The sequence below is a fragment of the Equus caballus genome, chromosome 4 (assembly GCF_041296265.1).
Source record: "Equus caballus isolate H_3958 breed thoroughbred chromosome 4, TB-T2T, whole genome shotgun sequence".
Lineage (NCBI taxonomy): Eukaryota > Metazoa > Chordata > Mammalia > Perissodactyla > Equidae > Equus > Equus caballus.
Window position 1 is genome coordinate 17,649,129 of NC_091687.1, and position 24,495 is coordinate 17,673,623.

Consider the following 24,495-nt stretch of genomic DNA (forward strand, 5'->3'; position numbering starts at 1 on the left):
ACCATCCCAGGCTCTCCCAACAGCCTGAAAACCCCAACCAATCCACAAACAACTACTCTCCGAAGAAGCCAGAAAATCCTCAAGGCCAGGCGCATGCCCTGCACCCTCTTCCTGCCCCCTCTCCGCCCTGGAAAGCAGCTTGTCCGTGTAATGAGAAAGAAGGGATCATTTGTTACAGAGACAGGGCTGTGACACAGCCAGGACAAAATTACTGAATTCTTAGGTGAAACCAAATTCTTCAGAGTTATTTTCTATAATTAAAACCATGGATTTCATAGCTCTTCAGTTTATTCCTGAGACGAAAAGTATACACCCTATCGGAAAGCATCTAATAGCTGTTTCTTAAGAGTTTCATTTCAGTGGCCACGGTCCAAAGCAGTCCCCCTTCCATGCACATCATTCAACAAAGGCCAATTCGGCCATAAAAAGCCCCATGGGAAAGCAACGCGAGGCTTACCTTGGCTTCACATTTCTTGTGGCACGAATACTTGCAGGCTGGAAAAGAAAGAGAAAGAATGTGTGTGTGTTGAACGGTCTCTGCAGCGAAAGTTTTTACATCTCCAAACTGTCTCAAGTCTTGAAGAGATCCGGAGTGAGGGAGGTTTGGCCCCTGTGACGCAATGCTGAGTTTCAACAGAGCGTGGGGTGGACATGGTGTGCAAGAACCCAGCTACGACTGCGCTGTTAGCAAGGGCTCAGATGCGCAGACGGGGAATTCTCGGGAGCAGTTCCAAACAGGCTGGCTTTTCCAGGGGTGCGTGCAGCCAAATCTGAAGAAGAAAGGCGGTGAATCTGAGCAGTAAAAAGCAGTAATGTTTGCCTGGAAATTATAGCCTCTCCCTAAGGAAAGAAGAGAAACTGGAAAATGCCCATAAGAATCAGGACTGGCGCCTTTAAATTAGCGAGAAAGTCGCATATTTGAGTTCCACGTTCCTTCCACTTCCGACAACTAAGAACTGACTGTCAGAATAAATCCATGTCTAAATTCCTACGGGGGAATCCTTCAACCGGGCTATTGTGTGTCCTGAGAGTGGCATGTGTCGGTTCGGAGGCCCCAACAATGCAGATTTAGAGCCGGAACCAATGCGGATTTCACAGGCCCGCCCTCCAGAGGCTGCAGCTGTGCTGACAAGACATGAAAGCTGCCCCCACCCCACGGTGGCTGGGGGTGCAGCCCTGCCCCACCAACATTTCCAGGCAGAGAGGGCAGGACAAGGAGACTGAGGAATGAATAACCCCATCGCAGGTTCCCGTGTGGGCTCCAAGTGGCTTCTTCTGGTACACTCCCTCACCTCCCCCATCCTTGGTGAACCCCTGGGAGCAGTGGTGAGATGTGGGACAAGGACCTGGGTGGGGGGCATGTGCCTGGGGGTTTCCTGGCCCTGTCCAGCTGGGCTGCCCTGGGCAGGGCCAGCGACCTCTCTGGGCCTCTCTTTCCTCTCCCAGGGTTATTGCAATACCAAAATGGAACCATTCAAGGGACCCTGCTTTGAAACGATGACATCTGGAAGTGTGTGGGGACCCTGGAAGAACAAGACCTTGGAGGCCAGGAGACAGGCCCCATACTCTGGCTCGGCACTTTAAGGCTCAAACATTTCAGCCCCCACCACATCCCCCTCCTTTCTATGAGCTGAGCACAAAAATACCGAACTCATTAAGGTCCGAGAGGAGTGAATGAGGATAAAATAGACAGAGTAACTAGGCCAGCGGCTGGCGGTTACTGGAACTCGAGCGGAGAACGGCCAGGGTTATTATCTTTGCAAGATCTATTTCTTAAATTGTCTTTCCATGCCTCTGAGGTTTGCGATCACAAACATTTATTCCACACCTTCTAATGGGTGCCCTGCAAAAGTGATGAGTGATTTCCTAAGCAAGACACACTTGCCATTGGAATTAAAGGGGCTTCCACACCAGATCAAAATCCCAGACAGGAGAACAGCCAGGAGCCGGAGGCCAGCAGCAAGGACTGAGACGAAGAGGAGGCACAGTGGGAGGCCCTTGGCCTTTGCGTAAGTGAGAAGGAGCAGAAATGCAGGTGAAGGACCCCCTGGACCCACAGGACGCTCTGCCCACACACTGCATCGGACAGGCAGGCCACTTGTCAGCCTGGGACGGGAGCACAACCTCACACGGGGGTCAACCCCCAAGATGGCCTCAGTGACCCTAAAGTGCCTGTGCCCATGTGAAGTCCACTCCCACAGTGACACCAAGCTGGTCTGTGTGATGAGGCAGTGTGACGGATGGCAGTGCTTGTGACTTCTGCCCTGGTCTCCAGGATCAACTCTTCTGAGGAGAGCCAGGGGCAATGTCATGAGGGCACCGAAGCAGCCCTATGGAGAGGCCCACGTGGGAGGAACTGAGGGCTCCCGCCAACAGCCAGCACCACCTCGCCAGCCATGGGAGGGAGCCACCTCAGAAACGGTCCAGCCCCACTCAAGCCTTCAGATTACACAGCCTCTGAAGAGACCCTGAGCCAGCATTGCCCAGCCACATAACTCCCAAATTCCTGATGCAAAGAAACACTGAGAAGTAACAGATGCTAACATCAGGTTAACTTTTTGGGGTAATTTGTTATGCAGCAGCAACTAATTAATACAATGGGCCAACACAACCCAAAAGAGTCAGTGGAAGCATGGTGACCATGGTGTGACAGTCATAGTGGATGGCCAACTTGGCCACAAGAGAGCCATGGGCCACTGCAGGGTAAAATCAATACATTCACAAAGGTTAACTAATGTGAAATTACATCAAGTACCCAAGCACTAAGGCAGAGATCCCGAGAGATGGACCCCCTGTTTCCGGTATGTAGGCAGCTGACCCTCAAAGTTTTATGGACTTTCCACCCAATTGCCAGCAACAGGGCTGGTCCCTTGGTTTTTCCTCAGAATAGCAACTCAGCCGTCAACCTGTGGGAAAGGCGCCTGGTGCTGTGCAAGATGCTTTCCCGTGTGTTACTGCAATCGCTCTTCACAACAAGCCCATCAGGGAGAGTGATGGGGCCAAGCTGTGGCCTATGCAGGCTGGGATTCCAGCCCCTCTCTGCCCCAGGCCCCAGCTTCTCATCCAGCCGCACCTGCCACATTATAAACACATTATAAAACACATTATAAACACTGAAGTGAACAGTGTTCAGACTCACTGTCCAATCCTTTCACCTAAAGGAGAAAGTGCAGGCTCCTGAGCACCGATCTGACGTCCTCTGTGGCCGATGCCAACAGCAACCCCAGCCTCTCCTCCCTGACTCCAGTGCTCACTCACACCATCCTCAGGCACCTCCCTGCTCTGCTGTCTGCCCAGAATTTTCCACACAGCCTGTGTCAAGCAGACTTTGTTCTTTCTTCAAGACCAAAGGCAGGAGATGCCTCCTCCACCAGGAAGCCCTCCCTCTCTCTGCCTGCCCCTCACAGGCAGGGCTAAGCACCCAAAAGTGTTCCAGAAGCCCCTTGGGCACCTTCTTCTCGCCAGCACTCCTCCAGTGGCTTGTCGTTTCAAAGTAATCTCAGTGTGTCCACCTCTCCTGACCGGGCCAAGCTCATCCAGGGTCAGCCTCATTCACTGTGTGTCAACAGCTTCTGAGAATAGCAACACAAACAGGAGGGACGGCAGCTAACAGGCTGAGCACCCACCCGTGCACAGACGGCACTATGACAAGCTTTTGTTGCACAGGCATTGCCAAATTTTGACTGTGCCCCATGAAGGAGCTACCGATCTTCTGCCTATTGACCGAGGGGCAACTGGGGACTGGGGTGAGACCTGAGGCGTCACTCCCCAGGCAGCTTTGTACCAACCCTTGCCTGTTCTCGGTGTGCCTTCAGAAGCCGGTGTCCAGCAGGGCTGCACACAGCGGGGGACCTCCTTACCTGACCACCTCTCTGTGTAGTGCAGTCCCAGGGAGAAGGGAGGCCACAGAAAGCACCAGAACTTTCCCCCAAAAATGCATCCCCAAACCACGCAGGCCCAAAAGGACAAAACGTACACGTTTACTCTGACCATCAGCCTCTCTCATCTACTGCTCTCTCAGAAGCCAACACTGGCAGCTCATTCTTCGTTGTTGTTTTCTTTCAGCTTTACTGAGGTATAATAGACAAACAAAATTGTATATATTTAAAGCGCACAACATGATGATTTGATAGATGTCTACACTGTGAAATATTTACCACAATCAAGTTAATTAACACCTCCATCACCTCACACAGTTACCATTTTGTATGTGTGTGGTGAGAACGCTTAAGATGTACTCTCTTAGCAACTTTCAAGTATACAATAGAATGTTGTTAACTATGGTCACTATGCTGTACAGGAGATGCCCAGAACTTACTCGTCTTACAACCAGAAGTTTGCACTATTGACCGACATCTCCCTATTTCCCCAGCCCCCGCCTCTGGAAACCATCCTTCTACTCTTTCTATAAGTTTGATTTTGGTATTTTGTCTTCCATATATAAGTGAAATCATACTGCAGTTGTCTTTCTCTGACTTATTTCACTTAGCATAATGCCCTCAAGGCCCATCCATGTTGTCACAAATGGCAAGATTTCATTCTTTTTTATGACTGAATAATATTCCATTGTATATAAATTCCACATATGCTTTATCCATTCATCAATCAACAGACACTTAGGTCGCTTCCATAGCTTGGCTATTGTAAATAATGCTGCAATGAACATGGGGGTGCAGACAGCTCCTCGACATTGTCATTTTATTTCTTTGGGTATATACTCAGAAGTGGAATTGCTGAATCATATGGCAGTTCTATTTTTAATCTTTTGAGAAACCTCTGGTTTCCATAGTGGCTTCAACAATTTACATTTCTACCAACAGTGCACAAGGGTTCCCTTTTCTCCACATCCTCACAAACTTGCTAACTCTTGTCTTTTTGATGACAGCCATTCCAACAGGCCTGAGGTGATCTCTCATTGTAGTTTTGATTTGCATTTCCCTGATGAGTAGGGATGTTGACACCCTTTCATGTACCTGTCGGTCATTTGTAGGTCTTCTTTGGAAAAGTGTCTATTTAGTTCCTCTGCCCATTTTTAATTGGATTGTTAGGGATTCTTTGCTATTCAGTTCTCTATATATTTTGGATATTAATCCTTTCTCAGATATATGATTTGCAAATATCTCCTATTCTGTAGACTGCCTTTTCATTTTGTTGATGGTTTCCTTTGCTGTGCAGAAGCTTTTTAGTTTGATGTAGTCCCACTTATTGATTTTTGCCTTTGGTTTTTGTGTCAAATCCAAAAAGTCATCACCAAGACCTACGTCAAGGAGCTTACCACCTATGTTTCTTCTAGGAGTTTTATGGTTTCAGATCTTACAGTTAAGTCTTTAATCGAATTTGAGTTCATTTTTGTGTAGAGTATAACATAGTGGCCCAGGTTCATTCTTTTGCATGTGGTTATCCAGTTTTCCCAACACCATTTATTGAAGAGACTGTCCTTTCTCCATTATATATTCTTGACTCCTTTGATCTAATAGGGGTAGGTTTATTTCTGAGCTTGCTAGTCTGTTCTATTGATCTATATATTTGTTTTTATGTCAGTACCCTACTGTTTGATTACTACAACTTTGTAATATAGTTTGAAATCAGAAGCGTGATGCCTCCAGCTCTGTTCTTTCTCAGATTGCTTTGGCTATTTGGGGTCTTTCGTGGTTCCATACAAATTTCAGGAATTTTTCTATTTCTGTGAAAAATGCCATTAGAATTTTGATAGAGATTGCACTGAATCTGTAAATCACTTTGCACAGTATGGACATTTTCACAATATTAATCCTTCCAATCCCAGAACACAGGATATCTTTCCATTTATTTGTGTGGCCTTCAATTTCCTTCATCAACATCTTATAGTTTTCAGTGTATAGGTCTTTCACCTTGCTGGTTAAATTTACTCCTAAGTATTTTATTGTTTTTGATGCTATTGAAAGCTAGATTACTTCCTTGATTTCTCTTTCAGATAGCTCCTTCTTAGTGTATACAAATGCAACTGAATATTGTATGTTGATTTTGTATGCTACAACTTTACCAAATTAATTTAATAGTTCTAACAGTTTTTTGGTGGACTCTTCATGGTTTTCTATTGTATTTTGTTTTAAATACTGGACTTTTATAAACCTAGGCAACTTTTAATCATAGGAACAGTCTTGAATTACTCAGAGTTAACAAAAAATCATTTTTAAAAAATCTAGCAGTCTGTCTAAGGAGCACAATGTTGTGCAGGTTCTAAAACAAAGAGACTCTGTGCCCCATTCCGAACTGAAACTCAGACATGTACCTCTCACCATTTCTGGGCCCAGCACTAGGCAGTTATTCTAAGCTCGTGATTCTGCCTCCTAAAACCATTACTGATGGTTTTAAATTTAGACGGAGTAAATGTATGCATTATACAATATGTTCATTACAATTTCCTTAGAATCTCCTTATTTTCACTTACTTACATGAAAAGAATCTCATTAACCCTAAAGGCAAATATGTCCCTTTGGTTTAAAAAAACCCACTTGCCTTGGTACCCATTTCCTTTCATTCCCTTGTCCAGTTTGTTCCTGCTGAAATCATTAACACATCCTCCAAACTGGAGGACAGAGGCCTCACTATCTGGAGCTCAGCTTCCTCGCCTGTGAAGTGGGTCGTTGAGAGGAGAGCAGAACACGCAGTGCATGTGCAGAGTACAGAACAGGGCTGGCTGGTGCACCATCGACGCACCTTGCGTTGCCACTTCTGCTCTTGTTATCCATGCAGTTTCTGAAGATTCCACGGAATTACACCAACTCTGTTCTTTAAACATCTCCTTCTTGTGAGGTTTTTTTTACTACAATTTCCCTCACTCCTGTGTGCTGAGCACCCAATAACTCTCAAGGCCCAGATCCTCCATCCAATGCCAGGCTCACAGGTTGCTGGAATGTTCTTTCTGCTTCCCCAGACCTCTCTCCACAGAACTCTTAAGCGACCCTGTGTTCATGGCACCCTGAGCTCTCCTCCCATGAATGCCCAAACCGCCCCCATGATACAGCTTGGGTCCCTTCTCTTCTGTATTTTCCACAGGTTTATGCCTCTAGTCATATTTTGCCAACAGGTTCACACACCTCTTGCCACCTCGACACCCAAGCAAATTATCCAGGGAGACAACACACTTAGCAGAAGATGCCTAACATCTCTTGAGAACAATTACATACTTGGTATGCAGTAGAGGGATTTTAGGAAGTATTGCTTCTTTGCTGTGGAATATGGTGCTCACTGTCCACCGCTTAATCAGTATTCACTTCTCACTTTTTCAGCTTTCTGTGAGACCAACGGGACGTGGGCCCAGGGCACTTCTCTGCACAGCGAAGGACAGTGGGCCTGGGGAGACACACAGTGAGAGTGTGAGCTGGCAGCTACGCTAGCCAGTCTCTCAGGGAGCATCACCCTTACTGGAAAGAACTCCCAATAGCAACATATGGTCATTCAGACTTGAGTGGTCATCTTCAAAAATGAATGAAGTGTGCCTATCACGATAAGGAACGCAGCTGACAGCATTTGGCCAATGATAAAATTTGATATTTTAAATGGAAAGCAGAATTTTGGAGGACTTGTGTCCATTAACATGAGCTTGACAACTGCTAAGACTTTTCTGATAAAACCGACAGTGATATAAACAAATGTGGGGATTTTCTTGATATTGTACAATAAATGTGTCAATATTTGGAAGATCCACTTAACTCAGTGAGCCAGTCATTTCCAAATGACAGTGCATGATGTTACACAGTCATGTCATGCCCGGGTAAAGGATCCACGCAAGGTGCCAGACAGACCAACGGATTCTAACAGAGCAGAGTAGGAAAAGCTCCTTGAAGCAGTTCCAGATTCCACATTGAAACCAAACTTTAAGAATCTATCACTAGAGTTTTGGTGTAGTATCAAAAAAGAATATCCACAAAAATCTGAAAAGGCTATTAAAATGCTTTCTTTTCCAAATACATATCTGTATGGGGCTAGATTTTCCCAAATACTTCAATCAAAACAACATGTTTGTGATGGTTAATTTTACGTGTCAACTTCACGGGGCCATAAGATGCCCAGATATTTGGTCAAACATCAGCTGGGTGTGTCTGGGAGGGTGTTTCTGGATGAGACTAGCATTTGAGTCTGCAGACTGAGCAAATCAGATCGTCCTCCCCACTGAGGGTGGGCCACATCCAATCCACTGAGGACCTGAACAGAACAAAAGGCAGAAGAAGAAAGAGTTCCATCTCTCTGCCTGACTGTCTTCAAACTGGGACCTAGGTCTTCTCAGGCTTTTGAACTTGGACTGGAACTACACATCAGCTCTCCCGGGTCAACAGCTTGCCGACTGCAGGTCTTGGGACTTCTCAGCCTCCATATCCACGTGAGCCAATTCCTTATGACAGATCTCTTTCTCTATACACATCCTCTTGATTCTCTCTCTGGAGAACCCTGCCTAATACAATGTTGAAAGAGATTGACTGAAGAAGCAGATCGCAAGACCCGACCTGTCTATTTAGTCACAGCTAACAAGTGCAAAAAGAACATGGAGAGACAACAGTGCCACTCTTCTCACTGATGTAATGAGGAGTGGAACAAAGTGATACCAAAGATTCCTTTCTGCCATGAAAAAAAGAAGTTACCGAAGCAATGAAAAAAGGAAAAGTTACATACTCACAAATAAAATATTAAGTAGCTATTGAAAAATCATGATTTCTAAAAATCTAATACATGACAATGCTTATAATGGGCAAAGTGAAAAGATATAAAACTGTACAGTATAAAAGAAACTCTGTAAAAACAGACTCGTGCGACGGGCCCATCCACACGTGAGAACGCAGCAGAGGAGACGGACGTCGTTACAACTCGGTTAAGAGACGTCGAATGGTGTAATAAGTCATGCTGGGAAACCTGGCTCACTCATGGAAAATAGCATAAATAACATGCATTCCAGAGGAATCAACCATGAAATTGGACCAGAATTGGAAAAGCAGAAATGAATACTGTAGTAAAATATTGTAGAACGTCTTTATGACCAGGGAGAAGGGAGGGCATTCCTAAATAAGGAATAAAAATAGAAACTAAACGAAATGATGGGAGATGTGAACAAGCCAAATCTTAAAACTTTCACATGATAAATGCTCCGCAAACAAAATCAGACAAGCAACTGCCTGGAGCCTTTGCAACAGATTAAGGTAGAATGAGAAGAAACAGGCATTTCTGTAAGTCAGAAATCCATAAAAAATTGACAAATGTTCTGCCTAATATAATACACTAAAAGATTAATATTTATAATATAATGGATTCTTAGAAATCAAGGAGAAAATAAAATAATTTAATTTTTTAACTGAGCAAAGGATTTGAAAGGTTACTTTACTAAACAAATAGTACAGTTTTCTGTGTCTTTTTAGATGCTCAGCCCTCAGTCATAACCAGATAACTGAAAAATACAATAAAAGGAGATGTCAGTTGTCATCCACTGACTTGCAAAAATGCAAAGCTGGGAAACGTCAAGTGAAAAAGTTGGTGGAGTTCAATGCTACTGGGTCCAGAGTCGGCTCCTCCAAGCATTTCCCATCAGGGATCTGTTCTTTCTCCACCCCTAGCTTATCCCCACGTCTGACAGGGGTGTGTGGCGAGCGCCTTTCTCATGGGCTTCCCGGAATCAGTGACAAGGACGCTTGCCTGCACCGCCGAGGGTCTGCGTCCACAGTCGGCTCCCTGGTCCAAGCGGGGTTTCCAAAGTCCTGGGAAGAATCCTGGCTCCCACTGAAGAGGCAACTGCCCACAGCATCTGGCCTGCAACACCCGACATTTTTACATGTTGTCTTGGAACTGCTATTCTTCAGAATGTCTCCAGGAGCCTTGGGAATCCAGGCCACTGTCTCACAGCTTGTCAGACCTTTTACACAACCCTCCACACATATTTACCAAGTGAGAGATGAGCCCTGGGCGTCACCTCTGCTTCTCGCACATCCACCCTCAAGTTTGCCAGCCTCTCCGCGTCCCCAGTAACTGGCTACATGAGACAGGAGGGGACCGGGCAGAGGGCCCAATGCCACACTCACCGCTTGGCCGCACTGCTCTCTCCTTGACTTGTTGGTCCTAACTGCCACCATGTCCTGGGTTCTAATACAGCACCTGGCACAAAGCAAGCACTGAATCACATATACCTACCGACCTGCCCATCCACCCAAGCCTTTAACTCTAATCAACTAATGTGTGTACTTTGTGATGACCTCAGAGACAAGACACCCCCCTCAGACTGTGAGCTCCTCAAAGATAAGATGCCCCCATCAAACTGTGATTTCCTCACAGAAAAGACTCCCTCATAGACTGTGATGGCCTCAAACACAGGATACCCCCCGTAGACTGTGAGCTCTCACAGATAGGATACCCGCCTTAGACCCTGAGCTCCTCACAGACAGGACTCCCCTCATAGACCATAAGCTCCTCACAAAACAGCAGGCCCCACCCCATAGATCGTGAGCTCCTCACAGAAGGACTCCCAGCCTCAGACTGTGAGCTCCTCAAAGACAGGAGGTGCCCCTCAGACTATGAGCTCCTCATAGACAAGACTTCTCCCTCAGAACCTGATGGCTGCAAACACAGGACTTCACCCCAGACTGTGGGCTCCTCAAAGGGCGGACTCCTCCCCAGAGACTGTGAGCTCCTCAAAGACAACACACAACTTTCTCATCTTTTTATCCTAGCAGGTGCTTAATATGTGTTAGATTAACTGAAGGGAAAAAAATCATTATCGAATCTTCCTTACAAAACTCCCTCCATTCCACCTTCCCTCTGGCCTCCTTTTTGCTTCCTTTCTCAACTTTCATTTCCATCAGGCTCCTTCCTAGAGTTGTTCCTCTTCACAGCATTCCTTTAGTCTGTGCCATTCTTTTCCATTCCAGTCTGTTCTCTCCTATTCCACTATTCAATCCAGGCAAACCACCTCTCCAACAAGATCACTTCTGCTTGGTCTGACTCTGCCTTCTCCTGGCTCCATCTCCCCTGGGGCCAAATCCCCCAGAACTCACAACTCTGGACACCCACTCAGTACCAGAACACCAAAGTCACCCATACCAGTGCCCTCCACTGGCCTATCTAAAATATGACCAGGTTGGGTTTGTGAAAGGATTATCAGTGGAAACTGGACCATGTTAAACCACCCGAGGGAACTCAATGAAGTAGGGAGAACAAGTTACCACAGAGCCCTAACTCGTAGTGAGGGCACAGGGCTAAAGCCACATCAGCAGGGTTTTGAGCAGCACGAGACGAACTATAACCAGACACTTAACTCCATCGCTCACCATCATTTCCATCTTTGGCTTTGCCTGTAGTTAAAGTTCCAGAAGTAGGGATAAGAGAGCCTCTACGTGCGAGCATAACAGCTCCTTAAAAATGAGTTTTTTTCTTCTAATTTAGCAACACACGAAATTTGTGGCAAAATAAGAGGTTAAAATGTGAAAGTAAGGGACTTGAAAGTCAAGAATGAACCAGAAAAGGAACAGTAAAAATATGGGCCTGAGTCACAGAATACACCCCTAAACTTACCCCACCAACACCGTCACCGCCATCACCACCATCACCACACCAGCATCATCACTATCATCACCATCACAATCACCATTATCGTCAGCAGCATAAACAGCATCATCACCACCATCACCATCATCATCATCACCACCGTCACCCTCATCACCATAACTAACAATGACAACATCATCAGCATCACTAACACTATTGGACACTTTCTTGAGCCAGTCAATGTTCACTGTGTTTCACAGGTATTTAATCTGTTACTCACAATGACCCTAAAAGAAAGTTCAAGCACAGGGAGACAAATTGGGAATGCTGGCAACCTGTCTCCATAGTCCATGCTCCCCTCTACCATACCCTGTTGCTTCTCCGAAAATGAGCCAAAGAAAGGGCCCTTCTACCAAGACCTCACAGAGCCGGTGCATGTGATTACTTAGATAATACACTCAACAGGCACGCCTTATTGTCTATAGGGGGCACATACACAGGCTTAACACACAAATGCATATGACATGTATTTAAATTACAAGGAGACGAAACTAATAAATGGTCTCTTTTTATGGTCTCTATGTTTACTGACATTTACTGACAAAAGGAAGCAATCCTGGAGATTAATTACTCAACATGCAAATTGTAAAGATCATCAGACTGAGAACCAGGGAAGAGATGCAGCCCATCCAGGGCCATAGCTTCCTCTGGAGGAGCCAGTCCCTGACTCTGCCAGGCTCCCAGCTCCAGTCTGTGAGCGGCATCCCCACCTCCTGCCCCTGCCCGTCTACAGGCATGTCCGCGCGGAAGGGGAGAGGCCAGCTCCTCAGAATGCTGACAAGAACAACAGCTAAAATGACTCCCTTTGAAGATACCCAACGACAACAACAGCAACACACATAAAAACCTAACTCTAATGTTTTTATGCCGCTTAGACTGGTCTCTTGCAAAGGCATCTTTCCCCTGACAGGCACGGGCTGTGCCAATTCTAGAGTTGCATCTGGAGCCGATCTAGCGATCCCTGAAAACAAAACCATCAAATCTTGGAAGACATGCCCCCGCTGCGCTGTTTTGCTCCAGGACCTCCAGCAAGTCCCTCTTCTGATCCCAGCACTCACCCTACAAGGGCTGCTGGCCAGCAATGTAGGACAACCCACTATCAACAAGGAAACCTGAAAGGAAAGGTGTCATTGCAAATCCTAAGGGCAAAACCCATGCAGAGAATACAACTCTTCTCCTACGGGTAAGTCTCAGCTGGGGAGAAACTTGTGCCTGGGGAAGGGGCTTACCTGGAGGGCCCTTGCCCTCTCCACGAAGGCAGATGTTTTGAAACACACGAAGCTAACCAACAGTTAAGACACCCTTCTCTCTTGGGGCTGGCCCCGTGGCCGAGTGGTTAAGTTCGCGCGCTCCGCTGCAAGCGGCCCAGTGTTTCGTTGGTTCGAATCCTGGGCGCGGACATGGCACTGCTCATCAAGCCACGCTGAGGCAGCGTCCCACATGCCACAACTAGAAGGACCCACAACCAAGAATATACAACTATGTACTGGGGGGCTTTGGGGAGAAAAAGGAAAAAATAAAATCTTTAAAAAAAAAAAAAAAAAACACCCTTCTCTCAGTGGGGACAGCAAGAGGAGCAGGGTGCCCAGGAGAAGGTGGCTCAGAACGAGAGCAGACCTCCAAGCCAAAGAGTCAAATCCAGGTTAGGAAGGAGGGAAGGCAAGGCACAGGGAGAAGGGCCCAGCTCAGGAGGTGGCCACGAGCACAGAGCAAAGGTAGGCTGGGGAGCAGAGGCTGTGCTCTGTCGTCCACACTGTCCACATAGTCAGCTCCTAGTGACAGATCTGGGTCCCCAGGCATCAGTGCGGACAGGACACCTGCCCCTCCCCAGGCAAAGGCGGCGATGCCAGGATCCCTTCTCCTCCCCAGCCCACTTCCTCACAGGCACCCAGGACCTCGTCGGTGGAGATGGTGGCAGGTAATTAGTGAGCTAAGAGCACTTGGTCCCAACCCCCTCTGCAAGCCCAGGGTGTCTGACCGGGCGTGCTGAGCAGCATTCAGACCCAGATCTGGCTGGCTCTTGGCTTCTGACAGGGGTGTAATGTAGCCACATAAGTAATTTCAAATTAATTTTATTAATAGATTTCATTTGACCCAATATATCTGATATATTATCATTCAACATGTAATCATTGTTAAAACAATTGTTAATGAGATATTTTACATCATTTTGTCACATTATGACTGCCGAACCCAGTGTGCTCTGCACGTCCAGCACATCCAGCGTGGACCAGCCATGTGTCACATGCCCGAGAGCCACCATGTGCGGCTGGTGGCCATGGTTGGACAGCACAGCTGCAGAACTTAGAGTCTTAACCACTACATCAGAGAAGTCACTTCGAAAGAAATCTCAGAAAAATACTGATAATAATTGCAATTTACGGCATATCTGTTCCATGCTAGGCACTCTGCTAAAATCTTACAAAATTTATCATGTTTTGTCCTCACAAACTGCATGCTGAGCATTCCTGGCATCTCAGCTGTGCTTTTGTAAGAAGGAAAGGTTTACAACTCTCCCTAAGTTTTGAGCAGAGGGAGAGATCTACAAACTTTGGAGTTGTTTCTGCTTCTATATGGAATTTCCAGATTTCTCTGCAGGGGTTCGGTATACATATTTTAAGTCTCTTTGTCATTAAAATCCAGGTCAGTAAAATTCCTGTCGGTTTGGTTTCTCCCATGCCGTATGATTTCTGAGACCCTTGATTCACCCTCAACTATCCACAGAGCACTCCTCGCTAGACCGTCAAAAAAAGAACTAGGAAGGAAAAAGACAAGCCACGAGTCCAGAGAGCAGAGGAGGGCGGGGTCTGCCTGTAAATGCACCTTGTGAGCAGTCACGGTCCATGATGCAGCAAGCATCCTCTTAGCGCCTGGCCCTGCTCTGCAGATGGACGGGAACTGATATCACACCACCTCACCTGCACCTAGCATCTCCGCTCATACACCCTACTGTCCTGAAGCAGATGATGGCATCTTTAAGAGACTGTTGCGATCACCCTGGAACAGCTTCATGGCATCTCGCACGCACACTGATTTAATTTTTTTAAATGTCTAAAAGATTCCTGGCACATAGAGGCCTTTACATTTCAAAAAAGGAAAAGAGTAACTATCGTTTAACAGAATTATTAAGTAATGTACATAAAAATGATAACCTATTGGGCAATCTCACAACATGTTTTTCACTTCCATCCTACAAGGAGTTCTATAAAATCTTTTTCCGTGTAGAAGACAGCAGACATAGTGATGTAGCTTGCCTCTACAAAACATCTATCTAGAAACATCTACAGATATGTCGCTAACATAGTGATATAGGCAAGTCCCCAACCCTAACTCATACGTGCCCGAGGGACAACACTCCCCCCCACTATGAACCCACCCTGTGCTCTTCACGAGAGGAGCACAGCCGTCTCCCAGAATCAGAATGCATTGCTTCCAACAGCACCTACCACTGCGCCTTCCTTCCCATGCTGCCTACCACCATGCCCTGGAATCCATCTCAGGGACCTGAGTGTGCAGGTGCTCCCTGACTTTCCTCCAGCACATGGGCCTCATCCTTTACGTGGACCTGCTCCTGGGGACTTCTCCCGAGCCCACATCCAGGCAGCTGCTTCCTCCAGCCGCGGACGGGACAGTCTGTATAGCTTTCCCAAGCCTGCCCAGGAGGTGGCCTCCACCAGAGTGCTCTCAGCTAAAAGCAGCCATGTGCTCCAGGGAAGCACATGCCACCACCTGGCCACAAGGACAGGCCCCAGCTCCACAAGGACAGTCCATACATGTCCTCGCAATTGGAGGGCTCAAAGCAGAAGAACGTGGCCTTAGGAGATGACATCAGGAGAGGCAAGGAGTGAACGAGGAATGTGGGCACACCTGCTAGTGCGTATACACGCTGAGAAGGTGAGCGTGAGAGAAAAGCCACTGCCGGAGGACTTGCAGCCAGCAAACACGGGCTGCTCCTCCCCCGGAAGAGCTGAACCAACACCCTCTGAACAGGCTGGCACATGAGGGCGCAATGCCGCACCGCTTGCCAGCACAAAGGAGTGATCTGATGGGCAAGTCGGGGTGGCCCTGTACCTGTCATCTTGGCACGGTTGGATGAGCACGTCTCAGGCATATCTCGCTGGCTCTGTCTCTCCACCATCAAGCCAGTATCTTCATATCCATTTTATGGTTGAGAAGAAGGATGCTCCTAAAAGCCATGTCTAAGGATACCCAGGGGATCTGGTGGCAGAACCAGGACCTGAGCCCAACTCCTGATCTCTCTCTACTGCCAATGTTCCCTCCAACCATCCAGCCACCATGGCCAAATGCCAGGCACGACACAGGGCTGGGTGCATCGGTGCCACATCATGGTGGCCCTGCCTTCCTACCCTGCACGAGGAGGCGGTGGCAGTGTGTCCTGCTGGATGGAAATGACATGTGGAGGATGACCATGCTTGAGAAGAGAAGCCACCTATAGGATAGCTGTTAATGAATGATTTTCTTCAAGGGAAAAAGTGAGTGGGTCAAAAAAGTCTTCTCCACGGGCCTAGAATGTATCTCACCCGTGAGATAGAACAGTACCGCACCGGGATTCCTGGAGGGGTGTTAGCCAAACAAGACACGAGATGGCGCTGCGTGAGGCCAGCTGACTGCTGCCCCTCTGCACAGCCATGTGGCCCAGGGTCCTCTGGGGACAGCATGTGGCAGGATCCTGAGATCCAGCTCCCCAAATTGGAACTCTAGGGAGTTCTCAGAGAAGGTGGGAAATGGCTGATACCCACCCAAGCCGACCAATGGGCTGTGAGGGGCCATTTACAAATACGGGCTTTAGAACATTCTGGACCATACAGATGTCATGCCAGTTTGCTCAGGGTAGATTTTAAACACCCTGTTCTCCACCCTGGAGGTGGACCTAAATGAATTCCACAGACGAATGTCCACACAGCCCTGGGGAAGCCGCAGCATCACCCCAGTGCAGTCAAGGAAAGTCGAGCTCCAGGTCACAAGGAACGAGATCAACACCCCAGGGGACACACCCACGAGGCCACCCTCCTCTGAATTTTTGCGCATGTGTGTGTCTGCATGTGTGTGTTTGCACGTGCGTGTTTACATGTGCATGTCTGTGTGTGTATGTGCTGGTGGGTAGGAGAAGGCCTAGCCGTGGTCCACGCCCAGGGCACACACCCATAGTGACTTCTCCATCCCAGGGCCACAGCTCCTCCAGTCTAGGTGAAGGGGAGCTCCCAGGTCCCATCACATAGGCTGCCTCCAGGGAGGTGAGAGGGACCCACGCACTCAGAGAACAGGTAACGGCCTCAAGGTGCATCTGAAATAGAGACACCCAGGGGGGCAGTGAGGAAGGAGACTTCTGGCAGAGGCCCACACAAGGCAGCAGCAAGGGAAGGAGGGGCCAGAGCTGATGACATGCTGATGGCTCCCAGAGCATCGTCAGCACTGACTGCGAAAGGGCCCTTCCCAGGAGGGGGCCACACCAGATTCCCGCCCACTCGCAGGCTCTTTACCTCTGAAAGACACCCTGAGGTTCCCGGTCACATCCTCACCCCACTGAAGTCCAACCAACGTAAGTCTCGCCCTCACGGCCCTACCCCAAAGCAGCCATCAGGGACCAAGTGCCAGGGGGTCTACAGGGAGAAAGGGGAGCCAAGAGGTAGTCCCAACACAAGAGGAGCCCACCGGTGAGACTCTGCACTGAGAATGTTCCATGGAGAAAATCCCAAATCCATCAATGACAAGATGCCAAAGAGCAGCCCAAGCATTCTCCAGAGGCCCCATCCCCCAACTCTCCTCTGCTCCATGATGTGGACCCACAACCCCCAGTCCTGATTCTAGGGGTTCAAGGAAAACAAGAGATGTCATCCTCACTTGTCCACTATACAGACTTATTAACGTTCGAACACAAAACATAGCAAGGTGCCCTGATTAGCCAGTGCTTAGGCATCAGATAGCGAAGGGGTGGATCTCTTACTGATGGGAGCAATGTCTGACAGGCTGAGGGGAACACAACGCAGTGAGCTCTGACTTGAGCAAAACAATCTTGTTTATAAAGTCCGGTAAGAGACCAGAAAGTACAACTGAACAGCCAAGTTACTGACGCGACAGAACGGACACGAACCGCCAAGAACTACTCATTGCTGTCCCCCCTCCCTCAGGCACAGCTATGCTCTTCCTGGACAAATGTCCTCGTGAGCACATATCTGTGTAAATACGGCCAGCCCCTGCCCCGCGAGGGTCGGGGGTAAACACAGAGTAAGAAGGGGAATTCCAGGATTTAACTTCGGAAACTCCCAAAAGCAGGTTTTCATTTTGGTTTTTGTTTGTTTGTTTGCCTTGCTTCGGTTTAATCAGCGAGAGCGACAAACACAGACTCACCTCGGCATGAACTCCCTTGACCGTCAATAATTTGTTTGCAAACTCCACAGACTTTGGCTTTTTTGAAGGCCTTGTTCTTAAAACTGTGCAGACTCGAAGCTAATTCTTCTGGCTGAAAAAGTACAGGGAGAAACTGTCAGCGCTACGATTCATGGCTCATTTGCTTTCCCTTCTCCCTTTCAGGAGATAATAAATCTAGCAGAGTTTGTGAAGAGCTAAAATAGGAACTTTAACCAAGCAAACAGAGAAGAACAAGAGGCCACCGTGCCAACGCTGGGATTCCCGAGGGGCGCCTGGATACCCTGTCAGCATTCCCGATGCCAGAGTCCCAGATGGAAGCTCAGACTCGCCCGGCTTGTAAATCCCCTGGGCAGAGCGCATCAGGAGCGCTACACGAATCAACGTTGCTCATGTATTGGCTTCCAGAGTGGAGGCTCACGACCGCCTACTTCTGTGACAAAGTAATCCACACGCATTCCCAGAGTCTTAACACTTTTCCCTCAGGAAGAAATGATTAGCGAACAGCCCGACTATGCTCAGAGGAAGCTGACTGACGGATTCTCCCGGCCCCTCAGGGCCTCTGAGCCGATGTGCACCTCTGCAGAAGGAGAAGCAGTCAAAAGCCCCATGTAATAAGATACGTGGTTCCTCCTTAAACCTAGTATAGCATCGAATCCATCACACACACTGGCAGGAAATGAACCACTCACCCACCAAATTCATGTTTGCAGTGTCAAGCTGTACCTGATAATCTTATAAAAATTCAATTTGCCTTAGAAACCAAATACCAATCATTATACCCCTTTGCTGATATGGGACAGTGTATTTTATCAGTAACTGATAGCCACATGGACTCACTGGGGCCATTACTCACCATCAGAATAGCTAAAATTCACTGAGAAGATAAAATGTTATCAAGAATGTGAAACAAATGGTACGACTTCTTTGGAAAACAGTTTGACAAGTTCTTGTAAATATTTTTACTTCTATATCAATCCTATGACTCAGCAATTCCACTCCTATGGACACTAAAAAGAAATAAATGCATATGTCCACAAAAGACTGGCGCAAGAATGGTCATAGACACCTTATTTAAAAGTGCCCAAAACAAGAAATAACCCAAATGTTCATCAAAAGGAGAATGGAAAAACGAACCATGGTATATTCACACAGTGAAATACTGAGTATACACAAGAGCAAGCTACTAATACACATAACATCGTGGGTGAACATCAAAAGCATTATTATGTTGAGTGACAGAGTCAGACACAAAAGCACACGGTGAATGATTCTATTTATAGGATGTTCATGAACAGGCAAATGAATCTATCTAGTTTCTCAGAGGCAGGAAAAAATGAAGTGAGCTCTACGATTGCCCCAGATTCCAGTAACCAAGAAAGTTTCCACGATGCAGAGAAGGGAGAAAGAGCCAGTGTACAACCTGAGTGGAGAGAAGCAGCTAGCAGTTCAGGCAGAACAACGCAGCATGAATTCACGAGCCAGAGTACCAGTGAACAGAGAGCTGCATAGAATTCTTAAGATCTGCAGAAGGTCCCTCCTAAGTATTCAGCCAAGTATTGACGAGCACATGCACGTGTGTATGTGTGTGTGCGCACACATGCACGCATGAGGGAGCTACCCAAGGCTGGGGAAAGAATTGCCAGAAAGGATTAGAGGAAATAGTGCTCAACACTCACAAAGAGGTAAGAACAGTGGCTGTTCCCACAGCCAGATCAGAAAACCACAAGATTCAGGAATTATTGCACAGAAAACACAGAAGGATCTTGCTTTGACTGTGGGGAATGACTAACTCTAGACTGAGGACTGCTCTTGTTCTGCCTATCATATCCAAAAAGCAGGACCCAAAAGGATCAAACTATAGTCATGGACCACATAACAACATTTTAGTCAAACAAAGACCACGTACACAAGAGCAGCTCCAGAAGATTACTACCATAAAACCCAGGTGTGTGGTAGGCTTTACCATCTAGCTTTGTGTAAGTGCACTCTAGATAACTGCATAATGATGAAATTACCTAATGACACATCTCTCAGAATGTATCCCCAATGTTAAATGATGCATGACTATATCTCCAAGTAATTTACTGCATTCCAGAACAACACTCAAGAATATCTGTAGAAATAAAAAAAAAGATCCAGCATCCAATAAAATAAAATTCATAATGTCTGGTGTCCAATAAAAAAATTATCTGGTATCTAGCCACCACTATAGAAAACAGTATGGAGATTTCTCAAAAAACTAAAATAGAACATCCATATGATCCAGCTATTCCACTACTGAGTATTTATCCAAAGAATGTGAAATCAACAATACAAAAAGATTGATGTACCCCTATGTTCATCACAGCATTATTCATAATAGCCAAGATGTGGAAGCAACACAAATGCCCATCAACAGATGACTGGCTAAAGAAGATGTGGTTTACATATATATAATGAAATACTACTCGGCCATAAAAAAGACAAAATTGTGCCATCTGCACAACATGGATTGACTTTGAGGGTATTACACTAAGCAAAATAAGTCAGACAGAGAAAGACAAATATCATATGATTTCACTCATATGTGGAAGGTAAACATACAGACAAGGAGAACAGATTAGTGGTTACCAGAGGAAAAGGGGGTGGGGATTGGGCGAAACGGATAAAGGGGCTCATGTGTACAGTGACGGATTAAAAACTAGACTATTGGTGGTGAACATAATTCAGTCTATACAGAAACTGAAATATAGTAATGTACACCTGAAATTTACACAATGTTAAAACCCAGTATGACCTCAATAAAATTAAAAATATATACATATATGTTCCACATGTTCAAAAACTTAAGTACAGTCTTCGAAGGCATAAAAAGATACAAATCAAACATCTAAAGAAGAAAATGTAAAAATCAGAGGTCTCTGAAAAATATGCTGGATGGGATTATTGGCAGATCAGAACTGTAGAGGAACAGATTAGTGAATTTGAAGACATCACAGTAGAAACTTCCCAAAATAAAGCACAGAAAAGGAGACAACCTAACTAAATAAATAAATAGATAAACAAACAGAGCCTCAGTGAGCTGTGGAACAGCTTTAAGCAGCCTAACACATGTGTAACTGGAGTCTCAGCGGGGGAGGGGGGACACAGGTTGGAAGAAATAATGGGTGAAACTTTTCCAAAATATGAGGCAAACTATAAACCCATAGATCCAAGTAACTCAACAAATCTCAAGTACAAGAAATGAGACAGCAACTACACCAAGGCACATACCAAACTGCTCAAATCCAGCAATAAAGAGAAAATCATAAAAGCACCCAGAGGGAAGAAAAAAGATACATTACATACAAGGGACCAACCATTAGCACAACAGCAGATTTCTCACATAAAAAAAAAAAAAAGCAAGTGAGAAAATAGTGGAACAACATAAAGTACTGAGAGAAATCTCCCAATCTAGAATTCTATACCCAGCAAAAATATCTTTCAAAAATGAAAGTGACTTAGAAAACTCTTAAGACATACAAAAGCTGAAAGCTGAAATAATTTATCACCAGCTGACACATACTACAAGACACGTTAAAGATAGTCTGGGCACAAAGAAAATGGTGTCAGATGGAAGTAATGGCTTTACACAAAAGAATGAAGAGCACCAGAAATGGCAATTACATGGATGAATATATAAGATTTTTTTCTTATTATTTGAAACTCACTAAAAGATAATTAACTGTTTAAACAAAAACTAATAATGATGTAATATGAGGTTTAACATATGTAAAAGTCATTTTTACGATAAGATAGTACAAAGTTCAGGAAAGGAGAAATGGAAGGATGCTATTGTAAGGCTCTCATAACACTCATGAAGTGGTAGACTGTCACTTGAAGACAGACTGTGATAAGCTAAAGATAACCCTATAGCAACTGCTGAAATAATAAGTTAAAGGTAATAATCCAACAAAGGAGATAAAACAAAATTACTTAAAAAGTTCAATTAATCTAAAAATGGTGAAAAAAGAGAAAAGAAGAACGAAGAATAGGTGAGAGAAATAGAAAACAAGTAGCAAGATGACAGATTTAAACCATACTGATAATCACATTAATGTAAATACCTTAAATACCTTAATAAAAAGGCAGGAATTCTCAGATGATATATTTTTTACAGGAAAAGGACAGAAAAAATATATAATGATGACATTAATCAAATGAAAGCTGAAATGGCTATATTAATATCAGACAAGGTAGATTCCAGATTAAAGAATATTACCAATGATATAGAAAGGCATGTGACAACGACAAAAGGGTAAATGCACCCAGAGAAGAGACAGTCCTAACATGTATGCACCTAATAACAAAACTCAAAATACATGAAGCAAAAACTGATAGAATGGCAAAGAGAAATAAGGCAAATGTAGAAATATAGTCAGAAATTTCATTACCCCTTGTTATAGACTGAATTATGTCCCCATAAAATTCACAGCTTGAAGCCCTAACCCCAGATGCGGCTGTTGGAGACAGGGCCTTTAAAGAGCTGATGAAGGTAAAATGGGGTCACTACAGTGGGCCCTAATCCAACAGGACTAGTGTCCTTAAAAGAAGAAGAAGAGACACGAGGGAGGCTCGCACACAGAGAAAAGTCTAGGTGAGGACACAGTGAGAAGGCGGCCATCTATAAACCAAGGAAAGAGGCCTCAGGAAAATCCAAACCTGTCAAGACCTTGATCTTGGACTCCATGCCTCCAGAACTGTAAGAAAATAAATTTCTGTTGTTTAAGCCCCCAGTCTGTGGTATTTTGTTATGGCAGCCCTAGAAAACTAATATACCCTTCCTCAGTAATTAACAATTATTTTTCTATCAATAATAATAATTGATAACTATTGCAGAAAATAAACAGGGATACATAACATTTGAACAACGGTATCAAACAACTTGATCTAATTGACATTTACAGAACATTTGACCCAACAGCAGCAGAATACACATTCTTTTCCAATGCATATGGAACGTTTACCAAGGTAGACAATATTCTGGGATATAAAACAAGTCTAAAATGTAAAAGCATTCAAGTCATACTAAATGTGTTTTCTGACCACAATGGGGTTAAATTAGAAATCAGAAACAGAAAGATCTCTGTAAATTCCCCCAAATATTTGGAAACTAAAGAACACACTTCTAAGGAGCCCATGGAATAATACTTGATGGGAAACAGGGTTTATCCCAGGAGTGCACAGTTGCTTTAATGTTTAAATATCAATCAACAAACTAAAAAAGAAACCTGCACCATCTTTCAATCATCGCAAAAAAAGAAGAAAAAAAAAACAGACAAAATCCAACATCAATTTCCTGATAAAAACCCTCAGTCAGATAGGAATAGAAAGGGACTTCCTCAACTTGATGAAATTATCTAAGTAAAACCTACAGCAAACATCATACTTAATGATAAAAGACTGAAGGGTTTCTCTTTAAGTTCTGAAACAAGGCAAGGATGTCTGCAATCAGCACTTCTATTTAACTTTGTCCTAGAGGTTCTAATCAGTGTAATCAGGCAAGAAAAATAAGTAAAAGGTATCCAATTTGGAAAAGGAGGAAGAAAACTATCTTTAGTCACTGATGACACCATTGTCTATGTAGAGAAATGTGATGAAATCTACAAAAGAGCTCTAGAACTAACGAGTTCAGCAAAGTTGACAGGAGATCAATGAATGTACAAACTGATTGTATTTCTACATAGTAGCAATGAACATTCAGAAATTGGAATTCAAAAAACATCACCCTATACAGTAGCGTCAAAAACACTAAACACTTCGAGATAAATCTGACAAAAGATGTGAAAGACCTATAAACTAAAGCTATAAAACACTGCAGAAAGAAATTAAAGAAGATTTAAACAGATGGAGAGATATACCATGGCCATGGATCAGAAGACTCAATATGATTAAGAGGCAACTCTTCCCATATAATCTACAGATTCAACACAGTCTCAATCAAAATCCCCGGAGGGACTTTTTTTCAGTTGGCAAACTGATTCTAAAATTCATATTTAAATGCAAAGCACCTAGAATTGCCAAAACAACTTTGAAGACTGCACATATGAAGTGTACCATTTGACAAGTTCTCCATTATATTTTGAAAACATGTCTTCAGTGTAAAAACTAAACTGAGTTTCAACCAAAGTGTACCCTTGGGATTCTATATAACTAACAAATATGAGATGTTGAACAAACACTTTGAATCCTAATTTTCAACAAAGCACATGCTCCCCTGAGATCAATCAAAGTGCAAATACTCAGCACACAGTCCGCAACCTTTACTCCTTGACCTATGGCAAACCTAACTAATCAATCATGGCTATCATCCCCAGCTGGCCTTACAAGCCTTCTTAGTGGAGAACTCCGCAAGCCACTACCAATGGACTGGAACTGGCAGAGGCTGATGCCAAAGTGCCATTCCAACTTTAAAGCACACTTTGGCCACCCCATCTTTCCCATGCAATTCAAGCTGCCTGGAACGCTGGCAACTTTGAGTTTCCTAGCACGACCATTTCTAGTCCCACCCTCCCCTAAGTC

At 45.1% G+C, this 24,495-nt stretch overlaps 1 protein-coding gene across 22 annotated transcripts in view; it reads right to left on the reverse strand.

Moving 5' to 3' along the window:
- TNS3 (tensin 3) overlaps positions 1–24,495 on the reverse strand; it is a 260,591-nt gene that overhangs the window by 193,931 nt on the left and 42,165 nt on the right. For 8 of the 22 annotated variants that reach the window (XM_023639034.2, XM_070264402.1, XM_070264394.1 and 5 more), the window contains exons 2-3: positions 17,935–18,046; positions 458–495 (exon numbers count right to left, since the gene is read on the reverse strand). Coding sequence is in view for 1 of the 22 variants with exons in the window: in XM_023639033.2 (XP_023494801.1) it covers positions 458–495; positions 17,935–18,046 (150 nt within the window). In the remaining 21 variants the exon portion in view is untranslated. Of the gene's footprint in view, positions 1–457; positions 496–7,169; positions 7,336–10,046; positions 10,120–17,934; positions 18,047–18,197; positions 18,317–24,495 lie in introns of those variants that run through there. The other 14 variants (XM_023639036.2, XM_070264390.1, XM_023639037.2 and 11 more) reach the window with 8 other exon arrangements.